Source organism: Ictalurus furcatus, chromosome 15 (assembly GCF_023375685.1).
Source record: "Ictalurus furcatus strain D&B chromosome 15, Billie_1.0, whole genome shotgun sequence".
NCBI classification, from domain to species: Eukaryota; Metazoa; Chordata; class Actinopteri; order Siluriformes; family Ictaluridae; genus Ictalurus; species Ictalurus furcatus.
The window spans coordinates 4,556,070-4,573,788 of NC_071269.1; the positions used below are offsets into that span (position 1 = coordinate 4,556,070).

The 17,719-nt window shown below is 36.1% G+C and overlaps 2 protein-coding genes across 3 annotated transcripts in view; both read left to right on the top strand.

Annotated features, from left to right (window-relative positions):
- hoxc10a (homeobox C10a) overlaps window positions 1-9,775 on the top strand; it is a 61,679-nt gene extending 51,904 nt beyond the window's left edge. Inside the window, exon 2 of one of the 2 annotated variants that reach the window (XR_008387988.1) lies at window positions 9,686-9,775. The gene's annotated coding sequence lies outside the window, so the exon portion shown is untranslated. The remainder of the gene's footprint in view (window positions 1-9,685) is intronic. The other variant, XM_053644119.1, reaches the window with a different exon arrangement.
- A 409-nt stretch (window positions 9,776-10,184) lies between these two features.
- hoxc3a (homeobox C3a) lies at window positions 10,185-14,422 on the top strand. The gene is made up of 2 exons (XM_053644124.1): window positions 10,185-10,357; window positions 12,201-14,422. Exons 1-2 carry the CDS (start codon window positions 10,204-10,206, stop codon window positions 12,782-12,784), a joined length of 738 nt encoding a protein of 245 aa, XP_053500099.1. The 5' UTR covers window positions 10,185-10,203; the 3' UTR covers window positions 12,785-14,422.
- The last annotated feature ends 3,297 nt before the right edge of the window (window positions 14,423-17,719 follow it).

Genomic DNA, 17,719 nt, shown 5'->3' on the forward strand with positions numbered 1-17,719 from the left:
CTGGGTTCTCCGGTTTCCTCCAACTGGAGTATGTGGTGCAATCCAGTGTGTATTCCTGCTTCACACCCAGTGTTCCCAGGCTCTGGTTTCACTGTGACCCTAACCAGGAAAAAGCAGTTACTGAAGATGGATGTACACATACATTTCAGTACATTACATTTCACATAGAAATAGGCTGTGTTGCCTCTTCCAAACCAGGTTGAGGTATGACATGCTCAGATTACAACCCAGATGTTTAACTGTTAAAAACTTCTCTTTTTTTAAAAAACAAAGATCCTAAGTTAACCACAACCTTTCAACTTCAGCTGAAAGCTGAAAAACCACTTTGGGTATCCAATTTACAGTTTTGGATGAAGGAGTACCTAAAAGTATGTGAAATTTATGTGTATGGAAACCTATATGATGAAATGTAAAGCTTATTATTTAAACAAACAGTTTGAATGCGTTATTAATAATGACGCAATTGCAGCCATATTCAGTGTCTATAAAGTATCGTACGTTTGATTGCTTAAATAATTTGCAACACAGATGTCAGTATAATGTAATGTGATTGGCATCTTTTCTAACTAATTTGACACTTAGATATGACTGAACTGCACTGTCATTGGCATGTTGAATTTATAACGTGACAAAAACCCATGGCTGCTATTTGCCAATATATATTTTTAATATTATTACTGCGAATACGTAATTCAGTTAATATGTCAATAATAATAATAATAATAATCGTAGAAAGTTGTTGCTATGAATTGACCAGATTATAGTATACTATCTGGACCAAATAAATCGGCTGAAATATCAAACTAAACTCATCCGATAACCAGTTGAGTCTCACCAACACAAAGAACAGACAATATGCTTCATGTATGTTGTGCAACTACATACTGACAGTCATGACAGACATCTTTAAGCAATAACCTTGGTGCAGACTCTTCAGATTAGTTTACATTTCAGGCTTCTAGAAGAACAGAAATGCAAGTTATTGAATAAAGAGACGCGTTAGAGTGTTAGTGAGGCAAAGTGTGACAAATATTGCGTTCAATTACATAATAATAATAATAATAGTACATATTAATTAATATATGCCCCGGACTTCTTACAAATGAAGTTATTTAACAAGAAAAAAAGTAGCCAATGCTATCGAATACTTTATTACTATCACATTAAATATTCGACAGTAGGCTATAATTTAGACAGTTCTATAGTTATTGCAATCCAAAGACCTTTCATAAACTCTTCAACTTTTTCTTTCGAGGTGCATGCCTCTTAAAATGTATTCAAATGTAAATTCTGCATCCTGTAACTGTTCACGACTATAATATAAAATTGTATTTCTTTTTGTTGTATGTAAGCCTTCTTAAGCACAATTTAGCTCGTGTTGAAAGGTTCCAGTGCTTAGCATTGTTACGAGGTGGTCTGTGTAAACGAAGCCATGGCAGCCGCACAAAGAAAGCATAAAGTTGAAGCGGAGGTCAGCGTGCTATTTTCCAGAGCCGTAGCCTTTCGCACGTCGACCAGCGCATCTCAAATAAACCATAAATTCCCCAGTCCGTTTTACCCAAATATAGATATCCTCTTGTCCTGGTCGGAAATTGTCTATAAGGGCTATTTTTTTTGCTGTTGTTTTTATATGTATATTTCTGTAGTTTATGGAGAATGTGAGCAGAGTTTGCACATCAACCAGGGGCACTGGCTAACACAATCTCCATAATCATTGTTCGTTGGTCTTGCCCCTTAACCCTTACACTTGCCGTGACCTCGAGAGCTGAGCCTAACAACCTTCTGTACAGAAAACCAAAGGAAATGGAGAGCAAGGCAGTAACAGCAAATGTAGGTTGCGCCGAGGATAAAAGTAAAAGTTAAAACAGTAAAAAGCATAATCATGATCATCATCATCATCATCATCATCATTATTATTATTATTATTATTATTATTATTATTATTACTTCAACACGAATGAGCTGTTAGCTGCGATGAGTCAAACATGTAGGTTACTTCTTATTAGAGAAAAAATAAAGAAAGAACTTTATTTCCTTCAATAGTAAAAACCTGTTTTTTAAAACATCTCTTTTTTTACACAGTGTTTTATACGAAAATTTAGGCGTCACTTCATTTTAGTGCCGTTTGCCAGCGATACACCTCGTTTTGAACTTACAAAGTAAAAGAAAATTATCAAAGTGTAAAGTGTAACGTGTAGACACTAAGCTAATAATTTTCTTGCTCATTTTTGAGTGAAACCAAATTCCAGGAATCAAAACAAATTCCAGGAATAACTCTTGTAACCAGGAGATCAGAGATTTGACGATGACATTGTGTTCCTCACAACGCGGTTAGTACATAATATATTTGTTACAATAGCTCTATTAATTTAAAACCACTTTAAAAGGTCCACAAAACCTGCATTTTTAAAAGTAGTTTAATTATTTTTTTATATTGCTTATGTTAGAGCATTCATTTATTGTTGCATTTAAAGTTTCTTTTAGTCATAAATGTTAACTATAAAAAAGGCTAGACAAGCAAACACATTCTCTAAAAATGGACATAAATCTTAGGCATTCTCTAGGAAGAAATGATTTAGAATAATAATATTACTATGTAGTACGTTATGACAAATTTACTCACCCCATCTATATATACCTATATCCCTTATTGAAAGAGCATTGTGGTGGAAAGCGTTTCTCTCGTAGACCCAAAGGGTTATTTGAAATGCTTTAATGAAGTCGTGAGGTGAAGATGTGATATTAATTTAAAACGTTGTGTCGTGTATAGTTCCTTTGGGTTTCTATGTCAGAAGAACAAATCAAATGCAGCCGAAAACTAATGCACGAGTAGTGGCATCATTTCAAGTATCTCTATTGATAATTAAATATCAGCTATCGTATCATAATTAAATATCAGCTATTTCACACCTGAATACAACAGTGTGTTTGGCCAAATAGTATTTTCCCTCTAGGGTCTAGTCTTTCATGTATGCAAAGTTATTCTCTTTATTTCAAATCTTTGAGTTATGTAGAAAATAAAAGGCAAAGAAGCCAACAACTTGTGAAGAAATCAGATTTAGGTATGGACAGGGTATGGAGGTAGGGCTTTCAAACAGGAAATAGACGTGGACTCTCTCTCTCTCTCTCTCTCTCTCTCTCTCTCTCTCTCTCTGTCGCTCTCTCTCTCTCTATCTATCTCTCTCTCTAACAGCAGGGAGAGAGAAAGACAGATTAAGCAAAACGATTGGGATCTGGAATGGTAACGATGCACGCCATTGTGCAAGATACATATCTAAGACAGCATTCACATCTACAGTCTTAACACAAAGAGATCCTCAAAGGTTAAGTTTCTCAACTTTTTCGAAAGAGGATATGTTTGACTTTTGGCGCATCTCAGGAATATTAGAGGTTTTTTTTCGCAAAAAAAAAAAAATTGATATTGTCAACACTGTCACTGGCATTTAAGCAATTATTTCATATAGAATCCAATTTGGACACTGACTTCTCGCAAATGATGCGCCATTTAGAGTATGGTTTATTAAACTAAACTGACAATTATGTGCACTTTCATTAACCCTGTTGCTTAAAATCTTGATTTTACATTTATGACAGATACTTAAGTAATTTAATTTAATTCTTCTTTCGATAAAGATTTATGTGATTAATCTTCCATTCTTATAAGAATATATATATATATATATATATATATATATATATATATATATATATATATATATATATATATATATTATCATATATGACTCTATAACAGAGTTGATATAAAGGTAATAGACTTGATATAAGGTTAACAATGTTGAGATAAGGGTAACAGGGTTGACAGCAACAGTGTTTAGGATACTTGATCTCTGGGCTGTAAATATCACTATAATTTAGAGTAAACTTAATATGTACAATATGTCTTGCTTTTCCAAAGGTCAGTGATTGTCATTTACCATTTGAGATAAGTATTTTCTTTCTATTTACATATAGCACATTCAGTAACTTTCTCATCTTTTCAATACAAACGGGTATATTGTTCATTTTACAAAGAAAAACTTACATTCTGCAAAACTGCTAAATGTAGGAAATCTTTCTATATCTTACAATATCTAGGCAACAGGGTTGATGTTGAGTGGTATTTACTAAGGTTACATACAATAAAAGATTATATATAAATATGGAATACTTAATTGTTCTCTATAATTGAATTCCCCCTATGAAAATACTACTTCCTACTTCTTCAAAATCACAAGACGCAACGAAAGAATACATTGTTTTGAAGTGGAGTTTTCAACAAAGTAACAAAGCTGACAGCAAATATATGGACAGACATATTTTTAATCATTTTTAATATTTAATGATATGCAAATGTAATGGAATACATTATGAAACAATCTGGACAAATATTTCTACACAGTAACAATTACACGTTTATATTATTCGAAGATTTTTATCATGTTTGTTTCTGTTAAAGTTTAGACTTCTTTGAGATATTAATAAAGCTTGATTATCACATTAGAAATTCATTTAATATATTTAAAAACGAGTCTTAGCTCATAAAACTGTTCTTTATTGCAGGAAATATTTCAGAATTTATAACAGATATTTTAAATCTACAGGTTTTAAACATTTTGAAATGATATCAAAATTTACTGCAGGGACTTAAAAGGCACCAATTTAGGATAATGACCCATAATCAACCTCCTACTACTTAAGTCATCGATATCGTTAGGCATGTAGCATGTTTTTAAGTAGAGATCTATGTCTCCTTGCCTGAAAGGGTAGCCTAACACTAAGTAGAGTACAGGCTTTCAAAACTATTATAATCAAAATCAAAATCTATATTTAATTCTGACTAAAAGGGGATCCCATGAGTCTTTTGGGCACAAATCAAATAGAGGAGTCTGTTTCAACACGAAATTAATAAAATGACAGACAGTGTTTCTAGTTTTATTTAAACTTTATGCATTTAACATTAAGTAGGCAATAATGAGTGGGTATTGGGGCCTTTGTCCAGTCCGCTGGGGTGTCTATGATGTGTCTAAACACACGCGGTCACGAGGAGGTCACGAGACGTGACGCTGTGCAGGGTGATTAATGTCATCCTTTCAGCGGACCAACATGTGAGTAGCATTCTTAGATAAACATGTTAAGCGCAACCCAAGGACACGTGGACTCTATAAACATGTTTGCAACATACGCATACTGCAGTAATTGGCAAACCCACGAAATTTTAAAGGGATTGTTCACGAAATGGATTAATTCCAGGAGCTTTCATACACCTTAATTCATAAAACGTTCAATTAAGTACTAGTATACACTTCCTGGCAAAATATTACAGTGCTTAGTATGCTACCTAAAGAAGTGTATTACGTATAAATTATGTATATTTGACACGACTGTTGTCACTGTATTTTCACTTCGTAACCTTTCTATTCGTTGTTTCCAGAAAATAAAATGTAACTTGCATAGCGGGAAAAAAGTTGATCAGATAATCTGAAGTTTTGTGTCCATTAACACGATAAGGACAATGTAAGAGTCAGCACAGACGCAAAATATCATGTAATAGCACACAGTTTGTCAGTTAAATTTTTTATTTCTATCTTATTTCTATAATGACACCCTTTGTTTCTGAAAACTGGATGTATAAAAAAAAAATACAAAATGTATAAAATATAAAAATGTAAAAAAAAAAATTAAAAAAAATATATATAAAATATGATTGTATATATATATATATATTATTTTTTCACATTTTATAAAATAGAAATGCAAAATATATAATTTAATAAATTTAATAATAAAATTATTTTATAAAATGTAAATATAAAATGAATAAATATAAATATATAAGATACATAAATATAAATATATTTTAAAAATTATGTATAAAATATGAAATATAATAAATATAATTCTATAATGACACCTTTGGTCTCTGAAAACATGAACAAGGCTGATGAGTGATAGTCTTTAGAGTTCACTGGGAACACACGCACACACACGCACACACACACACACACACACACACATACACACACACACACACTTTTAAATAGTTTTAAATTAACTCAATTATACATAAATTAATAAATAACTAAATAAACAGCCAAATGTTCCCAAAAGGTCAAAACTCTCAGATATCCCTGTACTTGCAGGGACATTTGGTCCACACCAAGATATAAAAACCTGCCCACACATATATCCAACCTACCCACTCATACACTCATACAAACACCTGCGATGAGGGTGTTGCACCTAGGACAGTAAATTTACCCTGAGGTGTTCATGCTTGTTTTCATTTGCTAAATAACTTTATATTGTTAAATATAAATGTCATATGCAAACTTCATTACTGTGTGCTTAGCAGTGTAGCAGTGCAGGTTAGTGATGTTATAAATCCTGCCTCTGTTCTTTGTGGCATGTCATTTTGTATCGTTATAACCGACCGAATCCTTTGCTCATTAACATCCTTTCGTGCTTTAGTGGAAACTCTCTCTCTCTCTCTCTCTCTCTCTCTCTCTCTCTCTCTCTCTCTCTCTCTCTCTCTCTCTCTCGCCCTTTATTAGTGCTAGTCTGGTCCATTGAAAGATATTAGGTTATCTCTTTATATTATTGAAGAAACCACGAGCTACGCAGCCCCAACAGAGATGATATACTGCTTTTAAGAGGCAAAAGGGAATAAAAACGATGATATGTAGATTGTTACGGAAAAAGGAATCTCTCTTGGGTGTAAAAGTCGGTTAATTGAAATATAGACAGAAAATATTCACACAAAATACAGAATAGGACATGGCAGCAGAAAATCCCATCCCACCCACCCGCTCACCCACACACTGCTCCCCCGTTCTGATTTTGTTACCGTTGCCAACCTTTGCCATATTCTCATTTTAGGTCTTTTACACAGAGCTTTATCTTTGCAAGAAATGACTAAAGCGTCAGGGTTTTATCGATGTTTTATGCAGCTGGTTGTGTCAGCAACCACAAGAGCGCAGAAGCTAAGGAGGACTTATAAAAGGGGTTGACACCCGGAGCGACCGGCGCGCTTTTGCGAGAGAAAGAAAAAAAATGATTTATTGCAGGCACGGCGGTTCATACAGAGTTCACGGAGAATTGTAGTACACTGACGCAGGAGCTGAGTTATGGTGTTACTGAGCCAGTACATCAAAGATCCTTTTTCAGAATCACTGAAGCAGCGTGATGCATGGAAACAAAGTTACCTTAATTAGGAAATTCCCACCACAACCTGATTTGGAACAAAACAAAGATGTGCATATGATACCTAGTGGTGAATTTATCGTTGCTGCTTTTTTTGTATGCATACCTGCACCCATATATATATGTATGTGGGCTATGTATGTACCTATGGATGTGCATGTGTGTAGGTAGGTATGTATGTAGGTATTTATTTGTTTAGTCTAGCTGGACTGCAGGTGTAAATTCAACACAGACGATTTTGCATGCTTAATAATAATAATAATAATAATAATAATAATAATAATAATAAACCTGTCTGTAAGTAGAACAAAATCTCATTGGGTCCTTAATTCATTTGCGGTCATGGATCGAGCTGGCCTACGCTCGCATTCACTGCACACTTGAGCGCAGTAATATTTCATGTTAATGGCGCTGCAGTTCGGCAGCAGTCGGACTTGTAATATGCATAGTGAATGCTTCTATTTGACAAGCCTTGTGACAGCAATTCACTGAACTCTAAATAACAAATCGTTCCTAAAACAAGATTGATTTTACAGTTACAACTGAAAAAAGGATATAGACAACTTCCTTTTTGTATTTTCCTTAATAAAGGCTTTATGAATGATCGGTTATGCTCTGATTATGAAACTTGCATTGTTTAGATAGAGTAAGAATAGCTTTGAAGTAAAATGATGAAACAGGTAGGCTATAGGAGATGTTTTTGTACGACTCTTATCCTGCAAATGCAATTACGACGGGCACCACAACACCCAACACAGGACTGCATGAAAGGAGTGTCATGAAACGAGCCATAACTAATCTCTCTATTAAAATAGAGCTTGTTTTTCATTGGCTACTCTAGTTTATGCATTGAGGATTATAGTGTTAAATATAGTTTTGGGTTTTGTTTTGTTTTTAAATCCAGTCGTGTCCCTCTGCAGGCCCAAATGAGATGAACAATGTTTTTGTAATAATTTAAGTGTTCTGGGCTCTAGAATGAATGAATAAACGAGTTCCAGCACACGTGAGCCAGCGTTAACAACACAAACAAGGCACCGAGGAGGGGGGAATTAGAGTCTCCATTAATCACAAGTTAGAGAAGCAACTGTGCGCAGCTTTCAGCAAAGCTTTTAAAGCGCACATTGAAAAACAGAATGGGCAACGATATGAGGCTATGAGATGAGCCTGAAGCGTTCGGTTTGACTGTAGGAAGGCGATGGAACTTTACACTTGTAATAAACCAACAGTTATCACAATGGGAAAATAAAATGATTTAAATGTCTATAAATATTACTTTTAACTCTCATATTTGAGTGCATAAATGTAAACTTAAATACACGTGTGAATGCTTATGCAAGATGTGCACACATACAGAGCCAAAATTAGTCTAAGTAGGGCCATTATGCGCCATTAACGGAGAGCAAGGTGACGTCATAATTCTTACTCCATTAATATGCTTCTACTTTCTTTAAAACGTTATTCTTTATAATAATCTAAAGCAACCCAGTGACTAAAGTGCCACCAGAGTACAACAGGTTCCGACAATATATGATATTTTTTTTGTAAACATCTAACAAACGCTCTTTGTTCTGGGCTTTATTTCTAACAATAAAAGACTACTTTGATTACAAAATCGTCCTGGAAAAATAGGCATCTAGCCTGGGAAACTAAAGAATCTACTGTGGCGTCGCAAAACTTTATTGTTGTGCTTGCAGAAAACAAAGATTTCACCTGGTCGCTATACATTATTGTAAAGTATAGAATATTAATCTTTTGTGCTGTGACAATGATAGTCAAATTGCCTTTGTTTGACCACACCCAATTTCGCCATTCGTGTTTTTACTTCAGGTTATAATAAACAATAACGCTGCTTAGAAATGTAATAAGTTACTTGGTGGACTTCAAACAGGAAATTCAATCACTAAACTTTACCAAATGTTGTGAACATTTAACATTACACATTATTTATTATACGAACAGCCTTCATCTGGTTATACTGTGCTTGATAGCCTCATCCATTATAACAGCGACGACAACAACGATACACAAAAGTTGGAGTGGTTGGTAAAAGCAACCTTTAATAAAAGCAAACATTTTTAATCCAGCGCATTTGTTAAAATATCGTATAATCAAAGGTCTATTTCAAAAATAGGCTTATATATAAATATATATAGGCTATATATGATTTTCCAAAACAGTCCTAGCAATGGTATATAAGAATATATTAGTTATGTATATATACATGTATTCAATATACCTACCAACAGTATCAAAAAATGTCAAATTGTTTTGTACCAAGTTTAATTTCACGACGAGAATATGTAGTATTATGCGAATCCACGGATGGAAAAAAAAAAAAAAAAAAAAAAGCTCCCAGTGATTCACGCACTCCATTTTCTCTCCATCCATTTCTTGCACTTCCCTGCTTTCCCCATTGCCTTCGCCTATCTACTTTCTCTAAGCACCGGTTGTCTAAAACCTTCCCGGTCTTTGTCATTATTTACAGGTTAATCACTGCTGATAATGCTAAGAAGAGAGCATTAGGGAGATGGAGACGGTGTCGTCCTCCGGCAAGAAGTTGCTCGCAGACACTTTGCAACTCGGGGTTCATCCACTACGCCACGCTATTGGCTATTGGGCACTCACGTGACTCCAGGCTTCACCCGCATCGCCTAGGCAATTAAATGCCTTGTGAGTGTAGGCTACTTTTTTTACACGTCGTTTCGAGATTAATGATTAGAATTAGACAAGAGGCGTTCCAAAATGCAAGCGATATTATACCACTCTGATAATAATAGTTACGTGCCCCAAACACTTTTTAAGCATCAGTATCTCCGATCTGTGCACCAACAGTGTTATCCATGTGTTATGCAGGAGGGCAGTTCTGCACTAGATCTTCACGCGCTCGGAGCAGGTCACGCTGAAGGCCACACGTGGGATTCGCAAGACTGTAGTTTTCTTCAGAAACCGCACGCGACGTGTCCTAGTGACAGCCGAATCACGAGTGGGGTCCGACCTCACTGCATGAACCAGGTGGACCAAAATAAGGGTAATGAAGTGTCAGTGAAAATTAATGGAACGAGCACTAAAGGCTTCTTCTACAAGAATGTCTACCCTTGGATGAGAGAAACGCAGTCTGCCACTGCAAGTCATGAGACACCCAGCTCCTGCCAATCAGGTTTGAAAACTTTTCTGCTGAGGAATATTTTTTTAGGAATAAATGTAAATAATATATGAACCATTTCAATAAAAATAGAACAGGTTTGGTTTGACAGTATGATATTTCACTTAAGCACTGGCATTACTTAACTGACAACCTGCAATTAAGCTAATTACGTCTTAAATTGTTAATCATACTTAGTCATCAATCAATAATATTTTACCTGAAGTTCAAATTTTGCCTTGTGCAACTTTAAGTAAAGAAAGAGAACAAATTCACTTGGGCTATAAAATAATCGCATAAAAGAAAACAAAAGCTGTGGTAATTTACATTTTATAGTCAACACATGTTTATATTTATAAGAAACCAACTGGAGGAATACGTTCCACTAATTAGTTCGTTATTTTTCAGAAAACTCACAAGCTTGGAGATGAATTCGTGAGGGGGGGAAAAAAACAGTATATTTGAATATATGTCTAAAGTAGGGTACATGAGACAGGTAATTAAGCAATGGTGGAATGCTTAAGTGTTCTTACTCCCTGGGATAATTAAAAACACAATTATTAAACATCTCTGAAATGCATGAAGATTTTGATTTGTGGTATTGCTCCTCTTCTAAAGATTAGTTTTTTCCTTGTGTGCATGATGGTAATGAATATATTGGATTTGCTTAACTACAAGGGGGAAAAAAAAACAATGCAGGAACTTTCACAGGAATTAATATTTTATGGAAATTACTTCCTTTAACTTGCATAGTGGGAATTGCACCCAGGCCTAGTAAGTTTGCAGGCTGTTCAGCTTGTTTCAACATGAATTATCACCACAAATTCTTCACTGCACAGTAAAAAACCACAGGTCAGGTCTTCTCAGATATACACAAGTTGACTAAGAGCCTAGTCATGTCATTAGTGTTCAGCATTTAGAACAAGACTGTGCCAGAAGTCTTCAGTATGATTAATATGTGAAAAGACTTGAAGTGGCTTGCTGTTTGATGTTACAGCGGAACCAAAACGCTTCTCCTCCAGTCCAAAGTAGAAAATGTAACTTAATAAGCTCTACCCCTGAAGATGAATAACAAAGAGTGGTAAAGGGGAAAAAAGGACCAGACTTTTCTTGCTCATTGTTTTCCCAAGTCTTGGAACAAGCTAGATTATTGCATTTATTATATTAATAGTCCTGCATGTTACAGGATTAGATTAGACATTATAATATTCTGGAAGTTAGTGCATGAAGGTAATTTAGACTAATGGGAAAACCAAGCTGCATACATATAAATGTGTTCCAAAACATGGCTTTTCCACTAAATGATTTTCTGCATGTAATTAATTCTCATGGTTAAGATATTCATAAGTTGTGCATTGCACAGGGCAGAGCAGGTAGCAGAGCTCCAGAGTCCCCAGTTCCTGAGCTCAGGTTACTGTCTGTGTTGAGTTTTGCTTGTTCTCCCCTGTTCATGTCACATTCTTCCAGCTTCTCCAGTTTACTCCCACCTCCCAAAACCATGCTGGTATGTGGGTTGGCTAGAGTTTACCTACACAAAAGCACACCAGGTATGAATGTATGTGCATGGTGCCATATAATGGACTGGCGTCCCAACCAGGGTGTGTATCACAGTGTTCCTGGGATATAGGCTCTGGATTCACTGTGAACCTGACCATGATAAAGTGGTTACTGATTATGAATGAATGCATTGCACTTGTCTTAAAGTTTTCAAATACATCACATCACATTAGTTTTAAGGAACTAAATTCAGAATAAAATGAGACTCTTCAAATAAATGTTAGAGCATTTTAAGGGGAATGAAACACTAATTTAGAGAAAAGATGTAATTATCGACCTCCACAACTCTGTGTTTTCCCAGGGGCATCACCGTATAACAGTGGTGAGCTGGATTCTCCAGAGACAGCAAGAAGGAATGACAGCAGCTCCAGCAGGAAGCGTATACGCACAGCTTTTACCTCTTCCCAGCTGCTGGAGCTTGAGAAAGAGTTCCATTTCAGTGCTTACTTGTGTCGCCCACGACGCCTTGAGATGGCGTCTGTGCTCAAGCTCACTGACCGACAGATTAAAATCTGGTTCCAAAATCGTCGCATGAAGTACAAGAAAGACCACAAGGGAAAAGAAAAGGTTTGGCCAACCTATTTAAGTGTCCAATCTTCAGGAGAAGAAAGAAGTGCTGTAATGGATATTACAGCTACAGCCTCACACAACTTCCAGTACTTCAGTCAGCCGAGCATCAACTGTACTCAAAGCAGTTATGGAGACACTATGTACAGAGAATGGTTCCTGATTACAAAGTCAGCTACACCTGTTAAAGACACTACTTTAGACCCTCAACCTGTGCCCAGACCTGATACTTCAAATTTGGCCTCAGGGCATGACTTCTGTTTGCACCAGCAAGATGAAGGCTGTATCCTGGCATCTCCAGGACTCTCATACATGTGACAGTTCCTATCCATGATCGGCCAATTCTTCATCTCCAGATCTATTTACCACTTTTGCCCATGTATATATCTCATTTGGTCTTATAATTACAAGAAAGCTTACCAAGCAAATCAGATGAAAAGATAAAGTGGGTTTAGCAGTTACAATGTGTTCTTGTAACTTTATTCACATAAAACCCAACATAATCACTCTAGCTTGCTAGAATTCCTACAGATTTCACATGAGATTGGATTGTCATTCCATACTCTGGCACACAGTTCCACAGCTGCTAACACTTTAAGAAGAGTCAGGATTTGTTGCCCTCAGAAGCTGACATACAGGCAGATCATTGACTTAAAAGAGCTGGTGAGCCAAGTATACTCTCATGGGCAAAAGGCCAGGGGAGAATTACATTACGTTATCAGCCAGTATGCAGTAAAACTGGGAGGGTTTCCTCTGTGGATAAGTTGTAGCAGGCTCTGTGAAAAGTAAAGAGATTTATTGAACATGGACATGAGCCCACTTCTGAGAATTTATCTACCAAGCTCAGATAGGTTGGGGGAAATAAGCACAAAAATCCTCCAAGCATTTGTAAGAGCAGTTATTGTTTTTAACTTAATTGTGAAATATCAACATGGGTAGAACAGGTACAGAGAAACTGTACTTAAGTAAAAGTGTCAAAATCGTACTCAGTTAAAAGTATAGACATGGAGTGAAAGTATCCACGTTTAAACATGCTCAAGTATTTTTTAAAGAATGTTCATTTTCCTTATCAAATGATAAACTGTTGTCATGTTGTCATCCTGTATGAATCATTTGTAAATCCAAGAGAACATCAGTTCAAGGACCAATTAGCGAAATTGTGTGAAAGTTTCATTTGATATTGAAGTGGGTTTTTGTTTGGAATCACTGTAAATTTACTTCAATAAGAGTCCACATATTCAGTTTCAATAATACTTGCTTAAAGTGCAAAACTTCCAAAATAGTACTTAAGTACAGAAATTACAAGTATTGTCCACCCCTGAATCTCAGAACATAATGTATTGTCTATAGTCTATAAGTATATAGGACAAAGTGTATTGGTTTATTTTACTATTTTGCTTCATAAACATTTACGGTATGTTCCCTCGGGAGATATTCTAAAGAAGTCAAACAAGCATTTAACCACTGTGTCTATTTCAGTACTTATTTCTTGTTTGTTTATTAAGCAAACCATGCTGAATAGATATATTGCTGAAGAAAGCACACATCTATGTATAGCAAAACATTCTGCATTGATTCCTGTATTTTGTATTCTGTGTGCTGTAATAACTTGGTAATTACGCAGTTAATGCATACTGCAGTTATTAGTAGCTATTAAACATATTTTATGAAAAATCACGATGAAAAATCTGAAAAGGAATTGCCTTGAGCGTGCAGTACAGGTCAGATCGGAAGAAATATGATCTGTCAGTTGTCATTCTTTGTCCTTATAGATTTTAATAATCAATTTAAATAGGAAAAAACATGCATTTCATTCTGTGTTCATTGTTTGTTTTGTGTCAATTGCATATGAATAAACTGACATAATGCATGTATTTAAAAAACAACAACATAGTAGTCGTGGTTGTGCTGCACATTGTAAACCTAGAGCAACCCTCAAAATGATCCTGATGATGCAATGACATCACTCTGTGCACACAGGGTTGTGTATTTGCCCAAAGGTGAACTTTCAAGTTTTTCAGCATCCAGAAGCAGTGCTTTTTGTATTCTGTAAAACAATCTACATAAGCGTGCCCTTCCCCGCCCCCCACCTCTCACTCTCCTAACATTAATCATCCAGACAAGGCTTCTCATTCCCTCTCCGCCGCTGTAGCCGCCCAAGTGGCGAACCCGCTGGGCATCAGCACTGCCAGCTTACCCCCTCCCCTTCCCTCCCCTTCCCTCCCCTCCTCTCCCTTCCCAATCCCAATTCCAATCCAGCTCTTCTTCAATACGCAAAGTGGCACCCTACCAGATAATAAAACTGAAATTTAGATTCAGTTTTTTCCACTAGACTCTCTCACATACATTTCTGCATTAGCATTGAGAAGGACACGCTAGTGAGCACTGCACTGGGGTTTGCGTGGGCCATAGCTCATTTTGATTAATTATGTTTAATTAAGGTGTCATCGTGAGTCATTTTTATAAAACTAATCAAGGAATAGCAAAAACATCTACTCATTCGAAATATTACCTTTAGTTCTCTTTTACGCTCAGCCATAAATCATTTTCTGAATCGAGCCTAATTGACCTCAGTGGTTTGAATCAGCCTGGTCAACATATGATATTCGAATTTTCACTTAGCTGATGAGGATTCTCACTTTTATGTATAATTTGCAGTTAAATTACTTCAAACATGTGGTAAATAACAGCAATTAAATAAATCCTGTACTTCACTGTATATGTTTATTTAAGGCTTGCATTAGAAATTAGCATTAATTTAGTCTTTGGTCTGATGCCTGCTGGAGAATAGAGGGTAGAGTGTGCATGTCCCTGCTGTATCGCATCCCCACCATCCATCACCACACAGCAGTGTTCCTTATGCAAAACAGGAGCTGGCCTCCCGGTGGCCTCTTTGCATGACTAAAAGGAGTGAATACTTTCTGGAATGCTTGGTTGGATTGAAATCCTACATGTATATATACATATGTCCTTCTTTTGCACTGATTTTATAGGTCCAAAGTTATTTCAAAATGCATTTCTCAATCCTAAAAAGTCTCAGAAAATAATGACACTTCGGATTTTAGAAGAGTGTATTTATACACTTTATACACATCTGGGCAGAATCCCAGTGAAACATTTCTACCTTCACAGAAAGCAACTGACCAACAACAGGTCTGGAGGTTTTATCTGACATTCTGTTTAAACAAAGTATTTGGGATGCCTGACTGTTAGAAACTGGAGGCCTAATTCAGATATATCACTACATCAATTAGGTGTTTCAGATAGGAGTGCAGCATAATAGGACCACTGCATTCCTAAATCAATCAGTAAATCCATGATATATTAATTCCAAGAGAATCAGCTGCAGAGAGAGAGAGAGAGAGAGAGAGAGAGAGAGAGAGAGAGAGAGAGAGTATTTAAAAGTATCCAGGGACAATTCTTAACTAGATCTTTGAAGAAAAGGCCTTAAAACAGATGGAAGCCACATTGAATCTTTTACATTCTTGTGCATGTTGACTGACAACTGCTGATTTATAGGCACATTAAGGAGCATTACATGATCTCTGGCCAAAGATCAGAGAGGCGACCAGGATAGCCTCTTACCCAATAAAACAGTCCTATTTTTAGACATTCAGATCTCCAAAGCATAAACTCCACTAGATCTCCGCTGTGCACACAGCTCCAGCAGGCCTACATTATGTTATGCAGCTTATTTCTTCACACTGCAATACATGTGGGAAAACCGAATTATAGCACCCCACAAGCCTGCACAATTCTTTAAAATATATTAATGGCCCTGAGAGCAATCAATGTACAATGTTCTCTTAAAATATTGTTTTTTGATTATTATGATCTATGAATTCATTGCACATAATAACTCATGTTATTCTAAAAGCAGCGGCAAAGAGATTTTTCACTTAGCATGCATGGTAATGTACTAACACAATATCTGCATATTAGGAAAAAAAAGTGTTCTTCGCCAGGAAGGCACACAACCACGTGGAAATGTGTGCGTGTCTGTGTGGTGTGTACGTGTGTGTATTTCACATGCACAAACACACACACACACACACACACATAAAGAGAGAGAGAGAGAGAGAGAGAGAGAGAGAGAGAGAGAGAGAGAGAGAAGCACAATAAACCCCAGCTCCAATAAACAGCTATAGTAGCACATCAGTAGCAATTTTGCGAAAGGAATAATCAGTTCCTATCTGCTGTATATTTATTGATGTAAAGGAATTACTTACAAACACCTATTCATTTTTGAAAATGAATTGGTTAATGGTTTCTTTCGTGCCATATCTTATGCCGCTTCCTTTCATGTAAATGTCATTTATTTAGGTTTTCACTTTTTTCTCAGCTAATGATGTGAACTCCTAGACTATTTTATTACTATGTTATTTTAGAAGAAATAAATGTTGCGTACTGAGCAAATACCCACAACTACAGAGTTTGGAAGACTACATTGGTAAATTTGTGCATCTCTGCCCTGAAAAAAATCCAAAAAGCAGAGATTTCATTCAGCATAAAGCCAGGAACTTATGGGACTTACTGGACCAAGAATGAAATTACAGAGCACTCTCTTGATAAGGTCTCACTAGAATTTTTTTTTTGAATAATTGGAGCAACAACTTCATCGTGTCCTGCACCACAGGACCAATAAGACACCACCAATACATCACATTCCAGATTTAGTTAGTAATCCCACAATCTAGTTAAGGATCTGGAAATTAGATCTAATCAATTCATTCTACAGTCAATTAGCATAACAGATGGTCCACCAGGCATTAAAATTCACATTTTGTCCTCAGATATCTCATGGCTGACTACACTTTTGAAAATTGGAGTATAAAATGGAATGAATTATAATGAAATATCATTCCGAGCACCAATTAGAAGAAGTGGAGATCAACCTGTGTAGCTGAGCTATTCCTGTTTAAATTGCTATTAAGGTTCATCTAGTAGGTCTCTTTATACTTGCACTATCAGCTGTACATGAAAAGACTTACAGTGTACTGTCAGTATTGTGTAATCAACAGCGATATGACATAACAAGCATTGTGCATGACCCTTTGAATAATAATAAACAAGTTGAGTGCAGGCCAATCCATTTAAGTTGTTTCCATTAACCCTCCCATCTTCGCCATTTCATTTTTTTCTGTCTTCCTCTTCTCTCTCACTCTCACTCTACCACTCTCTGAACAGCTTTCAATGCTTGTTGCTCAGAGGGACTGTTAAGTATCAATTCCCAGTGTCACCTTTATGGCTTTT